The sequence below is a fragment of the Cyrtonyx montezumae genome, unplaced genomic scaffold (genome assembly GCF_038088225.1).
Source record: "Cyrtonyx montezumae isolate F1298 unplaced genomic scaffold, pur_monq_1.0 scaffold_3, whole genome shotgun sequence".
In the NCBI taxonomy this organism is placed as follows: Eukaryota; Metazoa; Chordata; class Aves; order Galliformes; family Odontophoridae; genus Cyrtonyx; species Cyrtonyx montezumae.
Window position 1 is genome coordinate 134,517,583 of NW_027072034.1, and position 27,332 is coordinate 134,544,914.

At 35.4% G+C, this 27,332-nt stretch overlaps 1 protein-coding gene across 1 annotated transcript in view; it reads right to left on the reverse strand.

The window, feature by feature from the left end:
• DOCK4 (dedicator of cytokinesis 4) overlaps positions 1-27,332 on the reverse strand; it is a 238,559-nt gene that overhangs the window by 41,915 nt on the left and 169,312 nt on the right. Inside the window, exons 24-31 of the mRNA XM_065743464.1 lie at positions 26,282-26,409; positions 24,082-24,216; positions 19,827-19,925; positions 13,224-13,318; positions 6,637-6,712; positions 4,314-4,414; positions 3,733-3,791; positions 1,016-1,164 (exon numbers count right to left, since the gene is read on the reverse strand). Of these exons, the coding sequence (XP_065599536.1) occupies positions 1,016-1,164; positions 3,733-3,791; positions 4,314-4,414; positions 6,637-6,712; positions 13,224-13,318; positions 19,827-19,925; positions 24,082-24,216; positions 26,282-26,409 (842 nt within the window). The remainder of the gene's footprint in view (positions 1-1,015; positions 1,165-3,732; positions 3,792-4,313; positions 4,415-6,636; positions 6,713-13,223; positions 13,319-19,826; positions 19,926-24,081; positions 24,217-26,281; positions 26,410-27,332) is intronic.

Consider the following 27,332-nt stretch of genomic DNA (forward strand, 5'->3'; position numbering starts at 1 on the left):
CTTCTTACCTACCAGTGTATTTGGCTAGAAATTCAGTTTTCTGGTTTACATATTACCTATCAAAGAAACTTAAAGAACATCTCAGGTGGCTAATTACTTCAACACATATTTTTAAATGTACTGATTATAAAAAGAGAGAGAGAGTTGAAGCTACTATGCAGGCTAATGTTTCAAATCTCAGTTTTAGCTGTAATATATTAGCAACTACAAATCTAAGGGAGAAACAAAGCTGATGTCAAGATATTTTATTAGATAATATACAAAGAGATAGAACAAGTGGATTTTTTCATTCTCACTCCTTGAAAACATTTAAATGGTTATCTTAATAGTAACCTTCTGTGTTGACAGTGAAAACCTACCTACTTGATTCTATCACATGCACTCCTTCATTCTTAATAGTTTTGTTTCTGATAGAAGCTCTCACCCTAAACAATATGATCGCTTGAGATTAATTCAAACACTTATGCTTTCCTTCATTTGATGCAGCATGAAGGAGGGCACTGAGAAATGATTTGAGGCAGTCTGAAAGAAGTGAGTGGGAGCTGTAGGAGCAGATGGCACACTTGGTCGTTCTTTCCTAGCCCGTTAAAAAGGTGTTTGAGAAGCAAGAATACTTGGATCCTTATAGAATAACATTCCTCAAAGACCATCTGATCATTTTTCATACTAACCCAAAAGGGAGGTACTTGAATCTTATCTGCTACTGTAAATTAGAGGCAAAAAAAACACCACAACAAAATCAGCCTTGCTGAAGACAAGTGAAGTTTTGTTCTTTATTTTGGCAAGCCATAGATATTATCTTTCCTTTTACATATCTGATATAAAGGCAGAATTCAATTCATTGCAGAATCTTACTAACTCTGCACACAAACAAAAAGGAAAAAATCCTGGTAAACCCTCAGCAACAGATGTAACAACACTATGGCCATCCGCTCTAGACTCAACTGACAAACACTCAGACCAGCACTCTCAGAGGTACTTGAATGTCAGTCCTCTTTTATAAAAGGCTTCATACCTGCTTAAAGTTGCCACTTCGCCTTTGCTCCCAGTCCATCATGTCATGGAAAATGGGAATCATTACATTCCTCAGGTCTGGCTGAGGGATCAAGGTCACTTCCAGGAAGGGTCCAATCAGTGCTGGAATAAAGTGAAGCTTGTGTTCCCCTAAAATGAAAGTGAACACGAACTTGAATTATGCAAATTATGAGCTATCCATCAATACACATATTGTCTTAACAATTAAATAAAAGTGAAGAGAAAAGCTGCAGACAACAGAAGAATGCAAGGCTAGCCTGATTTTATTATGCAACATTGAGGTTAAATGTAATAGTGGATTAATGTTATCCCAAGTCAGAGTTCCAGGAGGAGAACAAAGATGAAGAACTCTGGGCATTTCACTTTTTTTTTTAATGAGGAATGGTTTGGTTTTTGTGTTCCACCATTTCTACCTTTGTAAAATGGTTAGCTACTTGATATTACATGCTCATCAAAATGAGATAAGTACTTTCATTTCACCTCTTTCTAATTAGTTAGTGAGTAATGAAATGGAAGTGTATGTTGTTACTACAGCAAAGGGAAAATGTGACTCAGCTGTTCCCGGAACAACTCCTTTAAAAATCAGAGTTAAAACACCTTCTATTAAATTAGTAGAGACTTTAAAACTAAGTTATTGTCAGGAAAACTAGGAATGGCATACACTAAAAACTGACCATTTCGTTTCAGTTCTCCAGGCTTAAGACTTTACCTTCAGAATAGGAGAACTACAAATCACAATACACTAATTGTCCTAGCATGGAATTCATTTCCATCACAGCCTATCTTGGGATATTCCAGTGGCCAGTCACACCAGCCTGACACTATTTGGTATTCTGCAGAGTAAAACTTCACTCCTTTCTGCTGGAATAATTCTGCAATACATATCCATATGAAATCAAGGTGACCACACAAAGACCAAGGCCTATGATGAATTTTACTGCAAAAAAACAACACTGTGTAACACTGCCGTAACAGCAATCATATGAACTATCCTGCCTGCATGATTTAATTAGACACATTATCAGAAGAACTTCATGGTCTACACAACAGTCCTTGCCCCCTCCTGAAAGGCATAATGACTCCCTCCTTGCCTAAAATAGAAATGGGTAGGTTTCTGTTCAGTACAAAACAATATGAGGAAGAAAATGATGCACACTGAGGTTTTATCCAAGCATGGGATCCAGAAGTGGGTTCTTGATATACCTGTTTATAAGTATCTATTATGTATTCAAATAAGCTAGAGTACAGATGCTTTAGAGTGAATAGTCAAGAGTAATCAATAGTAAATACTGTAAAATAGTAAAATACACTACATAACAGAAGTTAACAATACTAATATGCAAACGTATCTCATTTTCAATACTTCTCTTTCTAGTACAGGCTGACCAGAAAGTCTATTTCTATAATGAGTATGTATCTTGTCAGGGAAAAGATTTATGGAAATGAGATGATAGATCTCAGTAACCACCAATGACCTTCATATCTTTCACAAGCCCTTTAATGAATGAAACTAATGAAAAATCGAAATATAAACACGACAGCCATGGTATTCAAACGTTCTAATCGGTTTTGATACTCTTCCCAAACAACATTTAATTGCATTTCCCTGAGGCTTACACTTTCAAGCAATTTTCAGTTACTGCTTATAAATATAAAAATGTTTCTAAGTTCATATCCAAGAATATATTTTTTCTCTTGTCCAACGTGTCATTTATGTATCAGTTGCTGATTTGTTTATGCCTTTATAGTTTAGTGCATCTAGGACTTTGGGGAAGATTTGATGCAAATCCAGCATCTCAAGAGAGTTTCAAAATTAAGATATATGCCTGTTCCTTAAACTGTTTGGCAACAGAACTAAATTGTGAGCATAATTACACTTCCAGGCATAAAAATTCTGCCCAAAATGAGCAGTACTTTCTCTTCTAATTTTCTCTGACAGGTTTCTTTTAGTTCTCTCTGAAGAAATAAGGATAGATCCAATACTGTGTCAATGCTTACAATGTTGCATTTAGCTACAAATGATTAGGGTTTTCTGATATTTGTAACAAGACTTCACTTAATTACAGAATCATGAAGGTTGGAAAAGACCTCTAAGACCATCTAGTCCAACTATATACCCACACCAATATTTTCCCACTAAACCATGTCCCTTAGTACCACATCTACCCTTTCAAACACCTCCAAGGACAGTGACTCCATCGCTTCCTCAGGCAATCTGTTCCAATGTATAACCACTCTTTTGAAGAAGAAATTCTTCCTAATATCCAACCTGAGCTTCCCCTGGAACGACTCAAGGGCACTCCCTCTAGTTCTATTGCTAGTTATGTGGAAAAAGAGGCCAACCCCCACCTCAACACAACCTCCTCTCAGGCAGTTGTAGGGAGCGATAAGTTCTCCTCTGAGCCTTCTCTTCTCCAGACTGAACAATCCCAGCTCCCTCAGCTGCTCCTCTTAAGACTTGTGCTCCAGACCCCTCACCAGCTTTGCTGCCCTTCTCTGAACATGCTACAGAGCCTTGATGTCTTTTTTGTTGTGAGTGGCCCAAAACTAAACTCAGCACCTGAGGTGCACTCGCTAGAGCTGAGCACAGGAGGATGATCCCAACTCCTCTACTACTGGTAATTCTATTTAATAATTGAAGAAATAATATTTGCTTTTCATTTCTTAAGCTAATGAAAATGTCTTTTAACTCCTTACCTAAATTCTGCCACATGCTGAAGATTTCACATCCCATTGTTACCCGCATGTCACCATATCTAGAACATATTAAAAAATAAAGCAAAATAGTGAAAGATCATTTAAGAAAATCAAGTTCCTATAGCATTCTGTGACAGTTAAATGAAAAGTCTCATTTGTAGCTCATTAAAAAATACTTCAGAAGTGATGACTTCTTCCAAGTTCTTGCTCCTCACATTGTATCCAGATAAAACTATATTCCTAAAATCTGGTGCACTCACAGTATTGTCAGTTTCGCTCTAGTTTTAAGAAACAACTGGCAGGAATATCTGAATGAGTCTGAATTAACTAACACATGGACTGAAAATTAGTGTCAGCACTGCTACAACATGGGTATTTTACTTCCATTTCTGAAGTAATTAGGCACTTCCTTAAAGGCTGCAATCATCTCAGATGATCAATACAAAGAGCCAGAACTAACTATCATTCAGGAATATTGTTACTGTGATTTTTTAGTAAGTCTTTTTGCAACCTCCCATATCTTACATTTTGAGAAGCATTTGATCTATTACAGTTTTCTAGATGTTGAAAGTAATACTTACTTTTCTAAAACCTTTTTTTTCTTGGAAGGTGTGAACATCTCCAGCTGAAGACATAACTGGTTTATAAAAATTACAGCAAGAAAAAAGTAGGAATCCCAGATCTGCAATAAGCAGATGGCATTTGGTTATTTCATTTTCTCAGTATTATCATTTTATGACCACCCAACTTGCAAATTTTCAAATGACATCACTTGAATAATAAATTAATCAAACCGTTTTTGACTAAATTTCATTGAACATGAGTATACTTCTCAGCACCAAAATACGCAGCAGAAATAAATCTATCTTACATGTTTTACATCTTTTAAATGCAAAAGTTTCAGAGTTGCAGATTTTTATGTTTATTTTTTTTTCACATCTGTGAACCAGAAAACTTTACTTTCCAGTTTGGACAACTAAAAAGCTGTCACATGGCAGAACTATTCTTTTCTGGCCTGTTCTCCTTTATAACCATTTGCCAGTCTCATCAGATAACAGCTGCAGGCCTCAACAGACATAGCCAAAGCCACGCCTTGTTCTCATATTATAAATACACAAATATTTGTGCACATGCCTTTAGAACCAGATATTTAAACTTCTACATAGATTAAAAGATAAATTATCAGATAAATTTAATATTTAATTGTTGTTAACTTAATTACAGATGCTCCATTGCAGAAGGAATTAAAAAGTTTAGGGAATACCCTATCCCAGACATTATTGTTCTACAGTATGGTAGCAGCATTGCTAAACAGGTTTAGGGAACACAGATGCTGTTTGCAGGTAATAATTTTTATCAGCTTTAGCCTCAGAGTTTGCAGACCTTGAACTTCATAAAGGACAGGCTTTCTCATTTCGTTATGCTCAGTAGATAAATCTACATTATCTCCAATCTATCTGACACGAAAATGTATTTTCAGAGAAGCATCCACAACTGCACTTAAAGTCAACGGGAGTTCTCTGTCTTATAGAATATAGGATAGCTCTTACTTCAGCTTTACTGAAGGAGCTGGGGCTGTTTTGGACTGTGGAAGGATGAGAGGAGACCTCATTGCTCTCTTCAAATACCTGAAAGGTGATTGAAGTGAGAGTGAGGTTGGTCTCTTCTCACTGGTGACAGGACAAGGGGAAATGGCCTTAAGTTGTGCCAGGGGAGGTTCAGGTTGGATATAAAGAAAAACTTTACAGAAAGGGTTGTAGAGCGCTGGAATAGGCTCCCCAAGGAGGTGGTTGAGTCACCAACATTGAATGTGTTTAAAATCCGTCTGGATGTGGTGCTCAGGGTCATGACTTGGGTTGTTAGAGTAGTATGGTAGTTAGGTAGTATGGTTAGATTGCGGTTGGACTTGATGATCTTGAAGGTCTTTTTCAACCTAACCAATTCTATGATTCTATGATTCTAATAGGATGAGTTGGAAGGGAGCCTTCAAGGTCATCTAGTCCAACTCTCCTGCAATGAACAGGGCCAGATACAGCTACATCAGGTTGCTCAGAGCCCTGTCCAGCCTGACTTTTAATGGCTCCAGGGATGGGGCTCCCACTGCATCCGTGGCAACCTGTTCCAGTATCTCATCACCCTTAGCATAAAAAACTTATTTATATCCAGTCTAAACCTCCCCTTCCTTCTTATAACCCACCTTCATGTATTTATCAGGGATGAAAAAATGTGCAGTTTTTATGATGAAACCATTAGATTATTGCCTCTTGGTCAGGCAGAATAATCAGTCTGGTTTCCATAGGAATGGATCACTTAGGACTCATTTCAATTCTTATCCTCTGAGTCCCAAAAACAACTTTTTGTAATTCATGGTTTATCATATGTGTTATGTCTCACTGTATGAGATGCTCACTAACAAGAAAGGATCTTCAACTATGCTCACCATGGAGTGTTACAGTTTTCTAATTTTAAGTATGCAGCAAGACAATTCGTCCTGAGAGAAATCACAGAAATGCAAACTTGTATTTTTTTATAAATCTGCACTGAGTCAAAAAATGTATTAATTTTTCTTTCTGAGATAACTTAAAGTAAAATAATAATAAAGAAATGCAGTTTTTATAAAAAAAATAAAATAAACTAAAAACTGAATAAATAGTCTCTTCTATGGAGACTGAAAAAAGCACAGTGCAAATAAATAGAAATTTGATAAAACAAACAAACAAATACTGCAATCTCAAGTTTTTAGGCCAATATGGTATTAAAGAGAAAACTTCATTTCTGAGCATCTGGAGTTGCTGATATAGTATAAGTTATAGGCACTCAGATGCTGGAGCATCTAATGACAACCAGGCCACATGATGATGTAGCAGTTACTGCATCTATCTTACAATAGAGATCTTACTCTACCTTGTAATCAAAGTTTTCATTTAAGAAGTTTTTACGAAGGGCATCCGAAAGGTACAAGACCGTAGTGATGATCACACTGGAAATAAAAGAATAAAAAAGAAAGTGGTTTTCATTAAGTGGAAATTTATAAGTAATACTCAGAACCAGAAGTTTTTTCAATGATAAAATAGATGTACCATACACAGTGATGTTAAATACTGCATTTTAAAAATATACAGATGCCTGACTGCTAACAGCATTTCTTGACAGAAAACCAACACATCAAGAAAAAGAAAGGGTATTCTATACAGATTAGTATAACCTGCCAGAAAGACAAATCATAAATTTTGTTATGCAAATAATGCTGATATCACATTTACTACTAATATATACACTGATATAAACAGGCAAATTGCTTTCAATTGCATGAACTCAGCAAGAAAGATCTCCTTTCTGACTGTTGCAAATGTTTGTACATTGTGATACATTGACATTTCCCTGATTTATACTATCCTTAGATAAATATGGGCAACCCAAACCTTTTCATGGTGGCTGTCACCAGATGTCAATTACAATCTTCTTTACTGTAGCAAGCAAACAGGATTTGCCAAAATGCATGTTTGGGAATCCACAGAATCAAATCATCCTTAAGGATTACTTAAATATATTGGATTTCAATGAGTGAACCTGAAAGTGCTGCGCTCGTGACTATCACCGTGTTTGGTGAAACTGAGAGTCTGTATAAGCCAATCTTTTTGAAGGTAGTCAGTAGTGGATGCTTATGAGAGAGGAAGAAAGATCGACACCAAATGATCTTTTTGCTGCCTCACTCATGCATCTCACAACAGTCAACGGTTTAAAGATCTTTTTCAAACAAGATCACATCTGCACAATTCATGTAATTGTCATCTACTGAAAGTTAATACATTCAGAAATTCTTTGAACATTTATCAACCTGTATCATGTTGCAGTGCTATTTTTTTCCCTTTCCACACTTCATTTTTCACTGTTTGTGATGAATTTAATACAAAATGTTTTTCATTAAATACGATAACAATATTTATTTATATTAATTATTAATACATTATTTTTATATTTTATTTAAGGCTATAATATTTTCAGCTTCACAACAGTGAGGAATTATACATTACCCAACCCATCTAGGAGATAAATCATATTTTGATTCTGGCATTTTTAACAGATTTCAAGTTTATACCCAGAACTATCGATGACCCAATGCACTACATGATGTTATGATGTGAAATACCAATAACAAAAATCATAAAACCATGACAAATGGCTATAAATCTTTTAGGTTATCACTAGGCTCAAATGTGCACTTCCATTTCCCAGCTAAAATGACCACCCCTGTCATGCTTTGCATTCTGGTTTGACATGTCTGAACACCTGGAAAAAGTAAGTCTCAGATTGTTTTCAGACCACCCCTTGATTCTCAGACTTCCTTAGTTCTAATTACATTGCTAATGGCAATCTTCATAGGCACTAAGTTTACATTACGTAAGTATTTCTTTCTTGCCACATTCACATGGCAGGTGAAACTATAGAGAAAGATCTGCTTAAGTTCTTAAGAAAAATAATTATAGTAAAAATTTTAACTGTAATTTTTTGGAGACTTTCTTAGAATTCTACTGAGAAAGCAGAATAACTGTAATGCAAGTGTTTGTTGCTACAGGCAACATAGCCCCACTTTGATTTATTTGATAAACCAGAAATATCATGTGGATAAATGGATAAAGTGTAGGTCTGTATATTGAGAGTGCATATGTAGTAGATTAAAAAACAAAGCACAGAAAGATGACATTGTTTCTGACCCACGAATTGATTCCACTCAAGACACTAAAATCAGGAAGGACAGAAAACATGGCTAAACATATGGGTCCTTTTTCTTCCTACAAAAAATAATCATAATAAAAAAGTCGATTATATATATACATATATATATATATAAATTAATTAATTAAAAAGATGCACAAAACAGAGAGAACAACCTGAAGACAGATGGACAGCTTACTGATCCAGAACAATATTCACATTCCAAGCTGCTCCCTAGCCAACAATTTCAAAATAACACATATTTATTTAAAATCTAATTGAGCATCAAACTAGAAAACACTGAGCTTGAGACAAACTTTCCTTTCTTCCTGCCACAGATTTGTTCAGACCTACTGTTTTACATGAGAAAAACATCTCCTTATAGCTATTACATTATTCAGGGCTCACACACAGAATGCTAACCCCAGGTCTGGTCAGGACACTTCTGATAGAGTGGCTTCTCCATCAAATTATTTCTACAGTAAGATTTTTTCAATAATCCACAGCAGTTGCTAGAAGTTCAGCAACTAGTTTGCTGTTTGGACTGCGCTCTGACACCTTGAATTTGCTTGCACAGACAACTGTAGAAAACAAAAGTGTTTTTTTTTTTTCCATTCTGGTATGGGGCAAATATAGAACACAGGCATCTCATTTTATCCTTTGTTGTTGCAGAATAAAATCTTTCAAAGCACAAAGATGCCCAAAAAGAAGAAATTATCTTATGTATTTCATAAATAAACAATATGAACATAAATTCACACGTGTATACAACTTCCATTGCATCTATATAAATTTACTTGTTCTTGTACACGTATGTGCACTCTGCAATAGACTGAACAGTGCAGAAGCATTTTTACAGGTTCAGTTGTAAGCAGTAATTTGTATTACATACAAACATGAACACTGTTAGCAACACTGTGTATTACATCAAAGGAAGAATTTTTGTTCGGTGTCTGAGTCTCAGACTCCCACACCATGGGAGCTAATAGGATTCTTCAAAGCAGCCATAATGATGAAACTAATGTTAATTTGTTGTCTTCCTTTACTGTGCATTCTCTTTGAGTATTTTTAAATAACAATAGTAACGTCTTCCAGTTGTCATTGAATTAGATAACCAAAAGGGTTTTCTATTTAAACTCAATGTGCTGAACCGCCAGCAGATACATTTGTAATTTTATTACAGAAAACTACATTACAGTAAATCTTACTCTACAGATCAATGATTTTTCCATAATCATATTCATACATTCATTTTGTATGCTCATAGAATTTGAACTGAGAATTGGGCAATCTAGCATCTACAATTCAGCAAAATGCTCTAAGTGTATTAGTTAATCATACAGAAATCTTTAAACTGAAAACTTGCATAGCAATGGAACTGAAAAATTAATTCCTACTTATATAATATGTAGGCGTGGTATGTTACAAATATCAAACTTGCTCAGCAAGTCATAGGAGCCTCACTTTTCTTTCTGCTGGCCTTCCCAATTGTTAATGAAACATGGCATAACTGGCGTTCAGCTGAGTGTTCAGTGCTCTCAAAAGATGCCAGGCAAGTAAGCATTTGACAAGTGATTCTTCTCATATACTAAGGGAAAACTAAAGGAGTGACCATTACACTGTTATGTCCATTGGAGAGAGACATCATGAAGGCATTATACAGAAGCTTCAATTTCAGTCTAGCCTTTCTGCCTAGATTACGTAGACTGGCTCTATTCCATAATGAAAGAAATGAAGATGGCATTTGATTTAAAATGTCTTAAGAACAATTAGTCAGTCAGCACAAAGATCCCTTTTAAAAATATTACATAACCATAAATAATCATTTTGCTTTGCTGACTGTATCCTGATTAGCTCAACAGGGATGGTGCATGGTTATCTGTTTTAAACAGACTTAATTTCTGTCTCTTTGCTCAACTAGTAGAAGCTAATAAACATTAAAGATTTGCTGCATATATTTCTCCTTCCCCCACAGAACATGACTCAAAAAAAAAGAACCATTTCTCTGATTTACTGCTATGTCTGCCTTTTTAAATGTTACTTTGTTTCTCAAATTTCAGAAGTCACATGGTGATTTTCAAATGCTAGTCATTAATGTTTTTTTCATTATGGGTATTCAGACATTCAGAATTACAGACCATGAGCAGTGCATCATCATAAAGTATCCTAATTTTTGGATAGATCCAAATTTGTCTTCTTGAGCTCACAGCACTTTCTCTTCTGTTTTATCACAGATAGCATCCAAGTATCAGATGCTACATAATTAATGAAAATACTGCGACAAGCAATAAAAGATTCTAGAAGCAAGGGAGCAGCAATATTTTTATATATAATTATTATATATTGAAAGACTCTGGTGGCATTTAAATTGAAAAATCTTTCAGGTAAATGAAGTTCTGCATATATAAATAAGAGAACCACTGAAAACTTTTTCCCCCCTCAGGAAAGGCTTATTACCCAATTATATCATTTCTAGGACTCATTTCTTTCCTAGGCTCGGACAGGCTAAATCTCTCTTTCTGTAAATACCAGACAGATTGAATTTTTATATGACTCTGGGGAGTGGGGAGAAAAGGCAGTGCTGCCAGTAATACAACTGTAGGGCCAGGGGAAAGCTCCCAAAATGTGCACTGCCTTCACAACGGAGCCTGCTTCTCAGGCTGGAGCCCAGGCAGCTGAGAAGACGGCTGTCTGACACAGGAAGCACAACAGCAATTTTATTGCTGGGAAGAAGGAGTTAGAAAACATCCAAAATTGTAATGAATTACTTGATTATGCTCTTAAAAGGATGGGCTACACCTTTTCCTTATACTCATGAAGTACAAGTTTTGCATTCAGTTGCAAAGTGGCTCAGATCACTGGAAGTGTTCTGGCTCTGCAAGTGAAGTTAGAGGAGAGCAGCTCAAGTGCATTTCTCTCATAAATCCTCATCCTGCCTCTGGGATCTTCCCTTTCCTCTAACAATCTTTGGGTTGGGAAAAGCTCAGCAAAGTTGTCATCTTTATGGCTCTTTGCTTTTCACCTGTTCAGGAAGGTTGAAGGAAGGCAGCCTCCAAAATGGCAGTGGGGAAACAACTGAAACGAAGTAATTCCCATTTAGATATCCCCATTCCACAAAAAATGATGATTCTTCAACTTGCACACACACACTTTTTAATACTCTAAACATCCAGCTAACCCTCTCTTCCACAATGCAAAGCATAATTTCTTCCACAAAGAGCACACACCTAGGAAAGAAAATTATTAAATGCTGAATTGGTGAAGACGTGCTTACATTGTAAGGTTTATGCAATTGCACATGAATGGGGTCAGTTTGCCAAATTCCATCTGTCTTCTGTGCCTGACAGAACTACATATTTGAGTCACAGTTTGACCACAAATGGTCAAAACCAACACAGGGGGATTAAAAAAAGATGTTTGATGCTAACCAAGATACAAATGCAAGCACATTCTTTTGCAGAACTTGACAACATCTTTAGCATATCTGAAGTCTACCAGTCCAAGACACACGCGTCAAGGTCATTCCTAAATCTTAGTTTTGTACATGTCAGCTGTTGCAAAGCCATCTGCCAAGCCAGCTGTTTCTGGAATATGTAACATCTTAGACTGTATGCTTAGTCTAAGAATACCTATGCTTGTTTTTTTTCCCTCGCTCCTGTATATCTTAATTTATAACTTTAGCATGATTACCAGATGCATCATATCCATTCTCTGATTATTATCATTTTTTACTGGAATTCAAATTTGGTAAGATTAGTATTACTGAATTATTTAATAAGAACAAGCAAGAAAGTTATTTTATCAAGTCACGATAAAATTCAAACAAATACCATGATATTTTTATGTCAACACACACACAACATTCATCAGGATCATAATTTTGCCAGGTTTAACTGCAACCATTATATTATTACTAGTTGTTTGTATAGCACAATTAATTAGAATTCCTTTAGGTTCTGGTAGGTGCAATGCAGACTAAAAACCAACTCAACAGGCATTGTTGTTCACGTAAATCCTAAAGTCTGGATTCCTCTGCTCAATAAAACTGCCCTCTTCTGCTGACTCTAATGGTTAGATAATTCTGTTCACTAGTCAGCTGGCTTATCTGCTCAAAACTTAAGCCTACACAAAAGGATAGCTGGTGACATTGATGAAATAAAACTCAGTAGTTTTAGACCTACTGTAATGACTTCTTAGAAGTTTTGCTTCTGTAAAAATAAATCCAGAGCAAAGAAAGAATGCCTCAAAAGTCATCTCAATATCTCATACTATCACTAGGCAATTCTTAGAGCCCCATGCTACTGTTCCCTATGCTGTACTCTAATTCCTGATATGTGACTTGAGTTTTCTGACAAATTCTAAATATGCAGAAACATTGTTAACGATGTTATAGCAGACAGTTTATTCTGGATAGCAAACAGATATCAACTAACTCAGCATTTCAACAATCAGATTTGAAATGAACTTCTTTTTGAGATCTGTCATTTGCTATGTGGAAAACAAAGCTCATAATGCTCAGCATCTTCAATCTATAAAAGCATATCTGAGTTTCCAGTTATGTGTGCTTACTGAAATTCAGAAGAAAAACAGGTACAGAGTATATGATTATTATGGTTTTTTTTAATGTAAATTAAGTAGAGATTTAAAAACTTAAACTCAGAAATGAAAAATTCAAGCCAGCATGATAGGCCATATTTTGCTTATTTTATTACATACATAATGTAACTGCATTTATTTACATTATGATCTTCACACACTTTTATATAATGTCTTACTTGTTTGCAACCAAACGCATCACTGTCCAGTCTTTGGGAAACATCTCCGGTCGTATTAGTATCCGAAATACAGTGAAAATCTGCAGCAGGAAATCCTGTAGAAAGAAAAGAAGTAGTCTTATGGTTTTGTTGCTTTATGAAGAGCAGTGAGCTTTAGAAATATTTAGTGAGAGATTAAAAAAAATATCAAAAGAGTATTTTTTTTATTACAGTAATAGCAGAAAAGAAATATGAACCTGAAACCCTGAACAGTTATTTCCAGCACAGATCTACTCCAGAAATTTTTTTTGCTCCAAATAGCAATTGGATTCATTTTTTCTTAAGAAGAGGACAATAATTTAATCTGCTACTTGACTGACAGCAATACATATGATAAATGTCAAAGATGAATTTGGTTTCCACCTATACACTTCCACAAATGTGATCCCAAGAACAATATGCAAATCAAAAAAGCACTTTACAAACACCACAGAATTCTGAATACCTCCTTAATTGTCAGGTTTTCAGCACATTTGAGACTTATTCTAAAAGTGGCATTATTTGGTTGGAAAGAAAGAGAATATAAGGACAATTGTATCAGTGGGTTTACAAATACTGGTAAGCCAACAGCTGCATCCAGACCGTTGAACTGTTATTGCAGCTGCCTGTCTTTATACAGGTCACTTAACCTCTCTGTCTCTTTTGTTCTATCTATAAAAATATTGAATCATGTGAGCTACTCTGAATTTGGAAAGCACTGTTTACAACCTTAGTGTTTTCATCTCCTATGTCATTTAACTCACTAATAAACAACAAAATTTAACTATTCTTCACAGAACAAGGTTTTTCAGATTTTCCTTTGATAAATACAACTATAAATAGAGCCATATTTCTAATGGTTGATCTTGATTTGTATAATATTGAATACGTTTTTTTTAGTAAGTAAAATGGAGCTTCTGACATCATGAGGAGAATGAAGCAGGTGATATAATTCACCTAACAGAACTGGTCTTTTCTGACCTTGAAGTGTTTTGTATTGATTCTGCTAACATACCTTGGAAAGACTGAGCTTGAAACAGGGATGAGATGAAGACACAACCAGAGGGCATCAAATAATTCTGAACACCAAAATATATTCTCAAGTACATTTACCAAAGAGTAGACGGATATTGCACAACAGATGTCTTTCATTAGAAAATCACTGTAAAGGGGGATGAATGCAGGCGCTGGGAAAGGCAGCTGAGATCCCAGCACCCACCCACCAGAGAAGATTACATAAAAGAGACAACCTGTTTTCTGAGTAAGTTGCCAAAAATTTCTCTGTATTAGAGAGTATAAATGCAATTCAGTGCAGATAATTCAGTGTTTGAATACAGGTGACCAGTTTTAAAGTTAAAAAAGTCGCTCCATGAGAAACTGATTTTTCCCAGACTGCCTAAATATAGTTTTCCACCTTATTAAATTTCAATACTTTATCATATCCTTTTTTCCTTTAAGGTTTACCTCCATTCCCTGAGCAGTAACTCCTGCAGTTCTGTGCCGTTATCTCAACAATATGGCAGTGTCCCAAATGCTGCTGTTTGTCACCTCATAGTAATTCCCCCATTCTTCCATACTGTCTACTGTCCAGACACAATACACATTGCTGCTGTTACCAAGCTACTGAATGGCTGCCAACCTGAAGAGACTAAAGGGTTGCTGTTGAGAAACCAAAGAATCATGGAATCACCAAGGTTGGAATCGACCTCTAAGATCATCTAGTCCAACCATTTACCTAATATCAATATTTCCCAATTAAATCATGTCCTGTAGTACTACATTTAAAATGTTTCTTGAACACCTCCAGAGACGGTGACTCCACCACATCCATGGGCAGGCCATTCCAGTGCCTGACCACTCTCTGAGGGAAAAAGTTTTCATGTCCAATCTAAACCTCCTCTGTTACAACTCGAGGCCATTCCCTCTAGTTCTATTGCTAGTTATGTGGAAAAAGAGGCCAACCCCCACCTCAACACAACCTCCTCTCAGGCAGTTGTAGGGAGCAATAAGGTCTCCCCTGAGCCTCCTCTTCTCCAGACTGAACAATCCCAGCTCCCTCAGCTGCTCCTCTTAAGACTTGTGTTCCAGACCCCTCAACAGCTTCACTGCCCTTCTCCAGGGCCTCAATGTCTTTCTTGTAGTGAGAGACCCACACTGAACACAGTACTTGAAGTGTGGCCTCACCAGAGTTGAGTACAAGAGGACAATCACCTTTCTGCTTCTGCTGACTGCATTCTTTTACATACAAGCCAGGATGACATCAGCCTTCTTGGCAAGCTGGGCACACTGTTCATGTTCTTCCAAGTGTCAACAAATACCCCCAGGTCCATTTCCTCAACACAGTCAGCTAGTCACTCTGCCCCAGGCCTGTAGCATCACGTGGGATTGTTGTAGCCAAAGTGCAGCACCTGGCACTTCATCACAGTGGCCTCAGTTCAGTGATTGAGCTTGCTCAGATCCCTCTGAATTTCTTTCCTACTCTCAGGCAGATTGACTCTTGTCAGATTTACTTCTTATCAGGTCTTTGTACAGCATCCTGAGATGTTTTGCAGAGTGCCAAGGTGCCTGCAAGGATGATGGTTTGACAGTTGTCTCTGCCAGGAAAACATATCCATCTAAAGGCCAACTCTTTTCCCAGATCTTTCCTGCACTGCCTCTACCTATATCAGAAGCCACTCAAATATTTGTTTTAGAGCTATCTGTCTGCTCCAGCACTCATACTTTTAGAAGTCCCACAGTGTGTGCATGCATATGTGAGTGGATATATTTGCATAGCAGCAGAATGGTGGCTAGTACTGTGCTTCTCCACCAGACACATTCCCCATGCTAGCCAACCCCACATGGCCGTTGTCTCAGCAGACATTAGAGAATCGTGTAATAAACTGCACTTGGTACTAGGCTTTGGCATCTCTCTTACCCTGCTTGGGCTCTTTTTGCTGGAAGAAAGGGAACAGAGTGCTGTTAAAGTTCACACACACTCCCATGAAGAATTATTCTTTCCTCCGTTAGATCTCTCTTATATATCTATTCTGATACGTTATCTAGTGGGCACCTAGGTCTAGCAGTGGATAAAGTTTAGGCCTTCTGACAGGTTTTAACCATTTAACTGAAATACCATTCGTATTATCCAAAGCCATTTTGCTGTGGTCAAAGCTGCATTATGCTAACATATACTATTTTCCTCATTCACTTTCCTACTTCTCTCTTCCTATTTATAATTTTCTCTGTTAACTTCTATCATAAACAAGATCTGAGCATTTTTGTGGCAACAAAGATCCGCCTACAAAGGAGCCTCTGTTATGTAAATTGCTATAAAATATATTTACAAGGAGATGATGATATTTTGTGGTAAGCAAAATGAGCATACCTCTAAAATAATACTGAAATATAAACAAAAGGAATTATTTAAAATCACTGCCTTATTAAATTAGATGTTTCAAAAATAGAATGAAGTATAGTCTCTGGTGCTGCCACTCAGCCATGAATCTCCTGACATCTCTTTCTTACTTTATTTGCGTGTTTTTAAATATATAAAATGCTTTTTCCATCATTTGCTTTCTGTGGAAAATAACTGACTGTCCTTGAAGAAGTGACTAAAACAAAAATAGTCATTGTGTTAATTACTTAAACTAAATATATTTCAAAAATAGAAAAAAATCTTTCAATAAACCACCACTTATTTAAAGCATCACTCAGATGTGTATCATAAAAAATGTGCAGATGTGTCATTTTTAAATTGATGTAATTCCTTTAAACTCCATTTTGCTATATTGTGATGAACAAACTAGAAATGGCCTGTAATACTTTTGATATAGATGGTTATCAAAAAGAACTGAAGACGTGCTTCAATAGGATAAACAACAACCTTCTTTTTTTTTTTCACAAGTAGTTATGTAAGTGAAATTTTGCTTGGAGAAGCTGTTTGATAGAGATAATTTTTGAATAATAGCACAAATGCTGTGAAAACATGCATACATACAAGCACTAGATATAGTTTCTTTGAGAATTAGTCAAGGAAAGAAGAAATATCTTATAAAATCAGTGCCCAATCATTCAGAATAGAGGGATGCCTATAAACAGAAGTAATCAAAGGAATAAAAGCATAGCAGATAGCCTTTCAAAGACCTGGGTTACACTCAGGTAAGTCACTTGCAAAGTCTGTATTTTATCTGTAATTTTCAGTGTAGCTTTGAGAAGACCCAATCCAATTTGACATAACTGATTATGGTGCAATAAGAGGATTCAAAAATGCAACAAGTTGATGTTAGCTACCACTGAAGCTTAAATCCAAAAATATGTACTAGCTAAAAAAATAATAACTATGATTACTATTTCAGTCTCTAAAACCACCTCCAATAAAAATGCTTCATCACAAATATTTGCAGTCTTTATCTTATTTTACTTATATTGATGTCAGTTCCTAAAGAGCAAGCCTTAAAGCAGTACAAAATACAAAAGAAGTTCCACATTTCACAAACCGAGCAAAGTACAGAAGGAATTGGCAAGATTGTTTAAGATAGCCTAAGAAATACACAGTCACTTCATGATTAACTGCAGTGTCAGAGGAACACATTAGCTCTCATCTTTCCCTCTTCCTGTTAGTCACATTTCAATGATTTTTGATATTTTCAAGTTAACGAAAAAATCTATTTTTTGTATTTGTTAAAGATTCAGAAGAGAAGTACTGCATTAATTATGATCAAACATACTGCCACTTAATCACTGGTGGAGTTGATGCTGATTTGATGAGATCGGAATGGGAATAATAAACTCTGGATTCAAACTCTTACAACCTATTTTGACAGCTGATGACACTAGCTATAGCTACTTTCCATATGTCTTCATATAATAATAGCATATGTATGTGTAGTGAATGCAGATGAATTTAGATGAATGTGCATCAAATCAAACACCATTCAAGCAATAATTTTAGAGATTTTCATCTTAGAGAATCACAGAAGTTTGAATAAACTCAACAATTTACTTCACAGACATACCAAACATAGGAATCAAATCTGAAATATCCAGCAAATATAAAAATCTAAACCAAAGAATATATATCAACTAAGAATTCCAACAGTAGGGAAAATATTTTCAGTTAAAAAAATGCCTAGGTTTTACAACAGATATTGATAATTACCTCAGGATTAGGTAATTACCTCTGCTGTATGAAAACAGATGGTCATTTTACTATTACAGTGGTAATAGTATAAAAATGTCCCCCCAGTTTAATTTCTAGGTAGGAGTTTTGTTGTTGTTGTAATAGGAGAATAGAGAATAGCTTTAAACTAATAGAGGAAGAAATTTAGGTTGGAAGTTAGGAAAAAATTATTCACTCATAGGGTGGTGAGGCACTGAAACAGGTTGCCCAGAGAAGCTGTGGATGCCCCATGCCTGGAGGGCCAAGGTCAGGCTGGATAGGGCCCTAGGCAGCCTGATCTACTGAATGGGAGGCAACCCTGTCCATGGCAGAGGGGTTGGAGCTCAATGATCATTAAGGCTGCTTCCAACCTAAGCCATTCCATGATTCTGTGGTAGTGATTTCTCCTCATGATAGAAATAACTTTCTCCGCAGTATTTGTTTTCTATCTTTCAAACATATTACGATCATGCTACCACAAAGAAAAGGCACTAATGAATGCACTCTTCAGAACAGCTCTAAGCAGATATCAGCAGTTTAATAAAATCTGGAATAGCATCATGACTAGGCTTTCCATTTCAGAGTAATACCTGAGTTTACAAATCCTAACTTCAAAAGTAACACCTGAAACTATATTACCATACTATGATGTCATTGCCTGAATAAGATTCATTACAGAGACCAAATGTGGTTCTGTACTAGTTTCTCAAGGTTTAGCAGAGTGGAAGCCTTGATATTAAGTCTTTATGCATATATATATATAAATATATATGCATATATATATGGTCTATAACCTGGTCTTTTTTTCATCTTTCTTTTTCCTCTTTAATCCATCCTCCTTCCAAAAAGGAATTAAAAATACTTTATCTCCATGAACCCACTAAGTCCATCAATAAAATTGGTACACGCTACCCTGAAAAAGTTCTGCAGCTACTCTCATCTATAGTCAAACAGGGAGAACATATGCCACTGGATGTGCTACCCAGTTAAGAAAAACAGAGGTATTTGAATGTGCACTTCTCAAGCTTTGTGTTTGCCATTGCCATATATAACTAAATGAATAAGTAAACAAATAAAATAAGACAAACAAATAACTGAATATCAGAAAGAATCAAGCAGAGCTGCGTAACATTAGACTGCCATCATCTATAAACAAGATCTGAGGTTAAGTTTTCTGCTTTAAAACAATGATAAAGTCCTCCCATCTCTATTCTATCATCTGTCACCGCAGAAGCAATAGTCTCAGCCTCGTAACAAGAGTTGACTTCAGTACATACAGAAATCTGGGTAATAGTTAGCTAATCTATAAAGCAGATTGCATTTAAATATGTTTCATCAAAGCACATAAGTATCTGAAAGAGAGAAGTCTAAAAGAGAATCTAATTAGAGAAACTATTAGATTTAATAGAGACCTGAACAAGTAGAAAAACGTGTCTGTTACTTACCCTCAGGTCCTCCTTTGTATTGAAGCTATCAAGAAGCTGTTGATAATGTCTATCGGTCATTTGTCGCAAAAGTGACAGCAAACAGGAGACAAACTCCCCCTGTTTAGATAAGCCATGAAGAGAAACATTATAGATTATGAGGTCTTCTGTACTTGTGCTTAAACTGTCACATTACGAGCATTTAAATTAATTTAAAAATATGTAGGAAATTAATGATACAATTAGAAAACAGTCTTCCATATTTAATGAAAATACATTAATTTAGCTAAGAACATCCTTCCCATTGAAAGAATTTATTTCTCCCCAAAGCATTTCACTCGCTCAGCAAAATCTATTTGAAATAGTTTCAGAAGACTAAAGCAGTAAGTTTGATTTGCCATTTGTTTCTTTTGTATTTATTTTTAAAGAGATTAATACAACCTCTTAATCAACTCAGTTCTGAAAGAAAATATAAATATTCTGCAGCAATTCTGGGAAGAGTCCCATTGCCCTTTAAGAAAGAAAAAGCTGGGAATTTTTCAAGATTATCGTATTTGTTCAAAAGAAAACTCAGTAATAGGACTGGAAAAAAATTGAAAATACTTTTGATAAAAAGTTTTCTTGGACTTGCTATGGAATTTCTCATGAAAACCAGCTTAATCACTGGGTAGCAAGACTCGCTCCCACTGTGCTGACTTCTGGATTCACTCTATAGCATGTCTCAAGGGAAAGGTATTCTTCAGGATATAGCCAAGGAACTTGTGGGCTGTTCCATGGATTTCTCCCTGCCTGTACAGATGCACATCCTGGATGTCCCCTCAACAGCACGAGATGAAGGAATAAAAAAGTACAGAATTGCTCTGAGTTTCTCCAGTGAACAATCAAATAAGTAAGGTGTTACGGGAAGAAATAGGTTCCCCCTCTCTTTGCCATCTGCTTCTTCTCTTTTGGACCGGGAAGAGACAGTGAATGGTATCAATATGGTCCAACTGCAGAGCAGATGAGGACAGGAAAGACTGAAAGGTCTGGACCACACCTCAATGCTGGAAAGAGTTATTCCGATATCATGTATGCTTGTTCAAAAATTTTAAATACATTTCAAGCCCCTATCCACCAGGACAGGAAGAACAAGTATAATTTCATTATTTTAAAATGCTGCCTTTCACTGGCTTTTCAAGTGAAATTTAACAGCATCTTTTTTTCACCATCTTTCACTGAAAACATAATGTAAGATAAAATAAAGGAATATATCTTCAAAGAAATGGCTAATCTGGCACTTACAATTGAATGGCTAATACACTTGTGATTATCATAGAAACACAGAATTGTAGGGGTTGGAAGGAACCTCTACAGATCATCTAGGATTATTCCTGATTTACCTGGGGGATTGTGATGTGCTTGCTCTACCACAAAACCTGGTGGTAAAATAATAATTATACCTTGCTCATAGTAAGATTCTACATGGAAATAATGCTTCCAAATTAATGAGCTTTTTGTAAAACCATTGTTCACAGTAAACGCAGCTTTCTGAAAAAAATATCCAAAGTCTACTAAGTTAACCTTTAATTTGTTTCCTATCAGATTCCTTTCAGAGATCAAGAAGACTTGGTCTTTTATCATTATTTTTCTGTAGTAGCAATTTAATTGTATCTAGTCTCAATATGATTTTATCATGCCATGTAATATAAATTACATTCAGCTAAATAGGCAACATTTTTGGAGACTTTCATTTCAGTTACAAAACCTGGGCCAATGAAGATTTGGTTAATTAGCCAGAATAAGCAAAGTATGGGTGTAATCTTACCTGACTGCCAGCTCGAGTGACAAAATTTGATTATGAATCTTCCAAACACTTCCCTTCTTGCTTAGGTAATTTAAGCAATCTTTTCTAGTCACCTTCTGTGTTCCCACATTTACTTTGACTTAGTGTACGAAAAATCAGTCTACTATAAAAAGCTGTATTATCACAGTTGACAGATAAGCTTTAAAAAGCTTATCTAACCAGCTTCAGCTAATTGCTAACTTCTGTATTTGAGCTTTTGATTCAAACTTAGGTAGTTATACAGGCAGTGAGTTTTTAAAATAATAATGAATGTTCATCTGCATTTGTTGAACTCAACATGAAAACATATTTTGTTAAAATTTCTTAGAAGGCTAGTCACAGAATAACTAGCCATGCCACCTATCAGCTATGCACAGAAGCAAACTTTACACACAATACTACCTTGATAATAACCACGAGGATCAGATTCCAGTGTCCCAAGTCAAGCCAAACCACATAGCCAATATACTTTGGTAGAACCCTTAAGGTGTCCAGACTACATCTGATGAAAACAGTCTGATAGAGTTTTATCCCATGTATTGACATAATACATCTCTCAAAGACTATTTATAAAATGTGCAGCTTGAAATAATGATAGCATACTGGAACAGACTCTACTGCAGTACTCCTGTACTTCATCATACTTGCTCTACAAACAGTTCCAAGAATTTGGCTCAGAGTGTTGCCATAAACCCATACTGCATGGTGTTTCTACATAAATGCATATAATTGCCTTATGCTGTGCTGTGAGTCACTTCCACATTAAGTATTCTTTCAGATGCCTACGGTAACCGTGACATGGCTTTTATTGTGGAGAAAAAGAAAAATTTGGAACTTGAAAGTAGTTTCAATCTAAGTTTTTGATACTGTGAAAGTATTAGGCTGTCATCAAGTTTTACAAAAACTTAACCTGAAAGCAAGTGGATGTATCAGAACAAACCAATAAACTCAGGACTTTGTTGCACTAGGAGTTTAATTCTACAATCGCTCCTTCGGCTGAGATTTCTAGTAATGGTCTGATAGGGAATCACAGAATCTTTTGAGTTGGAAGGGACCCTTAAAGGTCATTCATCATCTCCTGCAATGTACAGGGACATTCGCAGCTAGATCAGGTTGCTCAGAGCCTGATCTGGAGGCTATTTATTTTTTTATTTTATTTTATTAAGCTATAAGGATTGTTCAGTGTGAGTAATAAAACCTATGGATATAAATGAAGATATAATATTGATTTAGCCTTAATGATTTTGCAAGGTGGAATCAAGCTTGGCTTTAAAGCAAGATAATGTACAAGGAAAGTCAATGAGAGAGTAAAACAAAACAAAACATAAGATAAAAAAGATGCTTCCACATAATACATTTGTAATTTACAGGGGAAAAAAAACAACCTCTCAGATGCCGTCCTACTGAATCACAGTGATGAAAGCATAGTGTTATCCTGTTACAGAACTCGGTCAGCTCCATAAACACTTCAAGTAATGTTTATTCTTTGTCAGAAAAGTGAAATAAACAAAAACTGAAAAGGCAACAACACCTTTCTTTCATAGATATTAAATGCTGTCTGAAATGTCTGATCTCAGAAGAGATTCTAGTTTGAAAAGCAACTGTGTATTTCTTAACAAAAATGCTATAATGTAAAATCAGGCAATTAATTATACGTATAATGAGAAGGCAAATCCCAAGGCCTAGTATGTTCCATTCACAAAATGTTAAACCCTCAACTCATACTAGGATCATACCCCCTGACACAGCAGCTCTGATTTGCCTTTCAAAAGTAAATTGGGAAACTTACCGAAAGCAAAGTAAATTAATACTTTTGTTTTCTTTCATCAGTACTCATTATTAGCTTTTGTTTAAATGCCTCATTTTCAACCTTCTAATCTGTATGGCTTGTTATGTCATATTAACCAAAATATCATTTGTTAATCTTCTAAATCCATCTTCTCATGCTCTACTTTAGGTGACAGAAATGCAGCTCAAATGCTCAGCCCAGAAAACAACAAAATGACTTTCAATTAATAAACCTGGATTTGTACAGGCTAGCACCACATATTTTAGAAGCATTTTTAGGGCTGAATCATCATCTATAAAAATGTATGCGTTTTAGGAAGTAAACTGTTATTAGTTGATACTTTTCTACTTCCAGGAAATCAAATCTAGTGAGACTTAGAAAGCTATTAAAAATGTCAACAAATGAAGCACAGTGAAATAGTTAATTCTCTCAAACAACCTCAAAAGTAACTTCTTTTAATGTCAAAATATATAGATAAATATAATTAAAAATATCACTTCCACTGAAAATGAATAAAATATAAAGAGTTTTCTTTGTTTTCCTCATTCTCCATTTTATACGCAAAATATTACCATTGTGACATAAATACTAAACTTTCATAAATCCAGTACTTCAACCAGTTCAACCAGTGACAACTGTGTGGTATTTTACTGCAAGAAACTCACAGTCACATCTTGAAACTGAAGGCGCATTGCAGAGCCTGATGGTTGTGGTCGGCTGGTGATCTCTAGTATTGTCCTTAAAAGAATATCTAGCAGGCTGCTTACAATCACATCAATTTCTTCCAGAACAGATTTTTCCTTGAAAAATAAATAAAATATTTAAATTATAAAAGCAGAAAGATGACCATTTAGAAACAAATGATAGCTTTGTAATGAATGTTTCATTTGAGAAACATTAACTTTTCTCCAGTTAAGATATTATTTAATTCTACTGATGTTATCTTAACAGTTTTCAATTACATTGTACAGAGGTAAGCTTAAGGGGATAACTTCTAAAACATAAACATCAAATTAGCATATTTCTATTTTCAATTAATGCTTAAAATAACATAATTCTTTTTCAGTCAAGCTGATAACAGGTAATGTCCATATATTTTCTGAGGAAATCGGCAAATGAGGCTTAAAGTCCAAAGAGTAGAATTAGGTTTTAAACTACCTTAAACTTTTAAACTACCACCAGAAACAATTATATGGTGCTCAACATTCAAGACCTACTTTAGCAGTAAGGACCAACTAAATTGCTTTCCCTCAACTGAACAGCACAAATAAATCAGTCGTTTATGTAAAACTACAACTTGTACACAACATCAGCAAAAGAGACCATGAATATCTTAATTAGACACAAGAAAACACTTGATGAAGACAAGTTTCCTTTTTAAATCAGATGGAAATATGTTTTCCCTGCTTCAGCAATGTTTTCCGTCTCCAAGGCAGCAGACAACACCATCTTTCTCTAAGCCATTTTATCCACCGGTTAAGATGACATTTCTTTGCAGAAATAAACACATCATAATCAAATGCACACAGCCAAGCTAAAAACTCAGCTGACAAACAGAATCATTCAACTCCATTGGCATCAAAGTGTAGGAGTGAGATATTTATTTTTTTCCTCCCACACACCCTAAGCATATGATTTGTAATAAAATTGTAGTTTGAACTTGAGATGAAACTAATGTCACAACCGTGTTCTCTGTCATTTCATAAAGTGTCAAACAACTGTTAACTTTCCTACTTATGAAGGCAGGCAATATTGTGTTGAGGAATTGCTGTGCCAAGACATGAGGATTCAAGTACAAATTCCTATTAAAACGGACAACAGAAGAGCAGTTTTCAACAATACCTCCCTGCAAATTCACCTATTCCATCAACCTCTGATTTTAAAGGCTCACTAACAGAAGGAATGAAGTTCTGAACTGATCCACAAAAGTCTTATGGCAGTCACCAAGTTGTTAAAATAACAACTGAATATCCTGCACACTGAAATGAGTTTTATGCAGACATCAAATACAGGCTGTACACATCTCTGGAAATGGAATTCATGACCAGAAGAACTTGGTGACTTCAAATGAGAGTTCTCCTGAAGTTAACACCAGACGTACAAGCTTTTCTTCCAGTCCAAAACCACAGCAATGCTTTAGCATTTATCCCTTTCTCTTGTAAAGAGGTACTAATACTAATAACAAGAGCAGTTGCAGTAACGATGTTGTGCCAAGCTTGCATGCCACATCTACATCAAATCAATGACTGTACAACTTTAATTACTAACAGTAGCTCAAAATGAAGAAACAAACACAACAGTTCTCATCAACTCATTACAGCGTAATGTATGCTTTGTATGTAGTGCACCAAATACAAACCATGCATGTTACCTTAGTTCCCTGTCAGAACTTTACCATTTATGTTTGTAATACACCTAAAACTAGCTCTTACATGCAGCTTTCACAGATGAGTTTGCAAAGACAAACACTAGAAATGGGCAAAAAAATTTACCAACTAACCCCTAGCTTCAACATTTCCTGCAATATCCTTATCAGTTTCTTTCCTATATCATCTTCATGTCCTCTATGATTAAATAACTCACAATATAATACACCTCTAAAAGGAAGTGGATGTTTTTTTCTGTTCAACACAACATTCAAAAAGTAACAAAGCTTGTAGGAAAATTATATGCCACAATTAAAAAATTCTCACATAACAACAACAACAAAAAAATAGGTGCCAGAGAAATCAAACTACATATTCATGCAGAATATTATATAGAGAATTCTTTAAAGTGTTCTTGGTCAAGGTCCAGCTTGTGTCATTACCATGTGCCATTTAAAAAAGTTCAATAACTTCTGGATGTAACATTACGTTTACTTACTGAGCTGTTCTTCTTGATGAGACAAAATATGTTGCTAAGGATACGTGCACACATTATAAGGTCCTTCTGTTCTTGCAAGTGCATGTGGAGATGATGTAAAACTACTGGAAGAAGAATATATCGTGAATCTGAAATAAATGAAAATGTCTATGAGTAGGACCTTCTCATAGAATCATTTCAAATTAATACAGGCATATAAGTAAATACTGAACAGTGTTCAGATCTGTGTTTCTGATAAGCAAAATCTCTTACACACATGCTTAAAACAACATTTTTGATAAGCAGAAGCCTTTAATTAATAATTTCACATAAAGTAAAATAAAGAATGAATACTATTCTGAAAGGCAGTGTGTCATACCCCGGATGGAGACAAACACCATAGTGCAAAATATAACAGAAATAATGTATTTATTGAGTTATCATTAAAAAACAAAGAAAAAAACCCACCAACAACAAAACAAACAAAAATCACAGCTCAATATTTCTTTATTCAAAAAAATACGGAATTATGTTCTGGTGTTTCCTGCTATGTGACAGGATCCCTTTTCATGCCAAAGTCGCAACAGACTGAAGCTTTGAAGCTTTGTTATTCTGAAAATGAGTCTTGATTTTTACACCAGCAGTACTTTCAGATTTCTTTCAGGATTTTTGCTTTCCCAGATTCCTCACTCCCACTGCCTATGAGCAATCTAGAATACCGGTTTCTACATTGAGTAATTTGCCTTCCTGTATTTCATTTTCTAAACACAGCTCCTTGGCGTTATTTTTAGTCCTGAATTCTGTCAAAATGATTAAGGAACTTCAAAAACATACTACTTCCTCTTCCTTCTTCTTATAATCGAACAATGTTATAATAGAAGAGTTTGAATACTTAAACTTGTTATAACATAAAACATCTATCCATAACTTGATAAAATGAATGGCTTTTATCTGTTTTCATGTTGTTGGTTTCAGGTTTTTTCCTTAATTGAGAAGTTATGTTCTCAAGAAATATACTTGGACAATTTCCTGTACTAAAATATTAAAGATGATTAGCTATTTATCTATATAT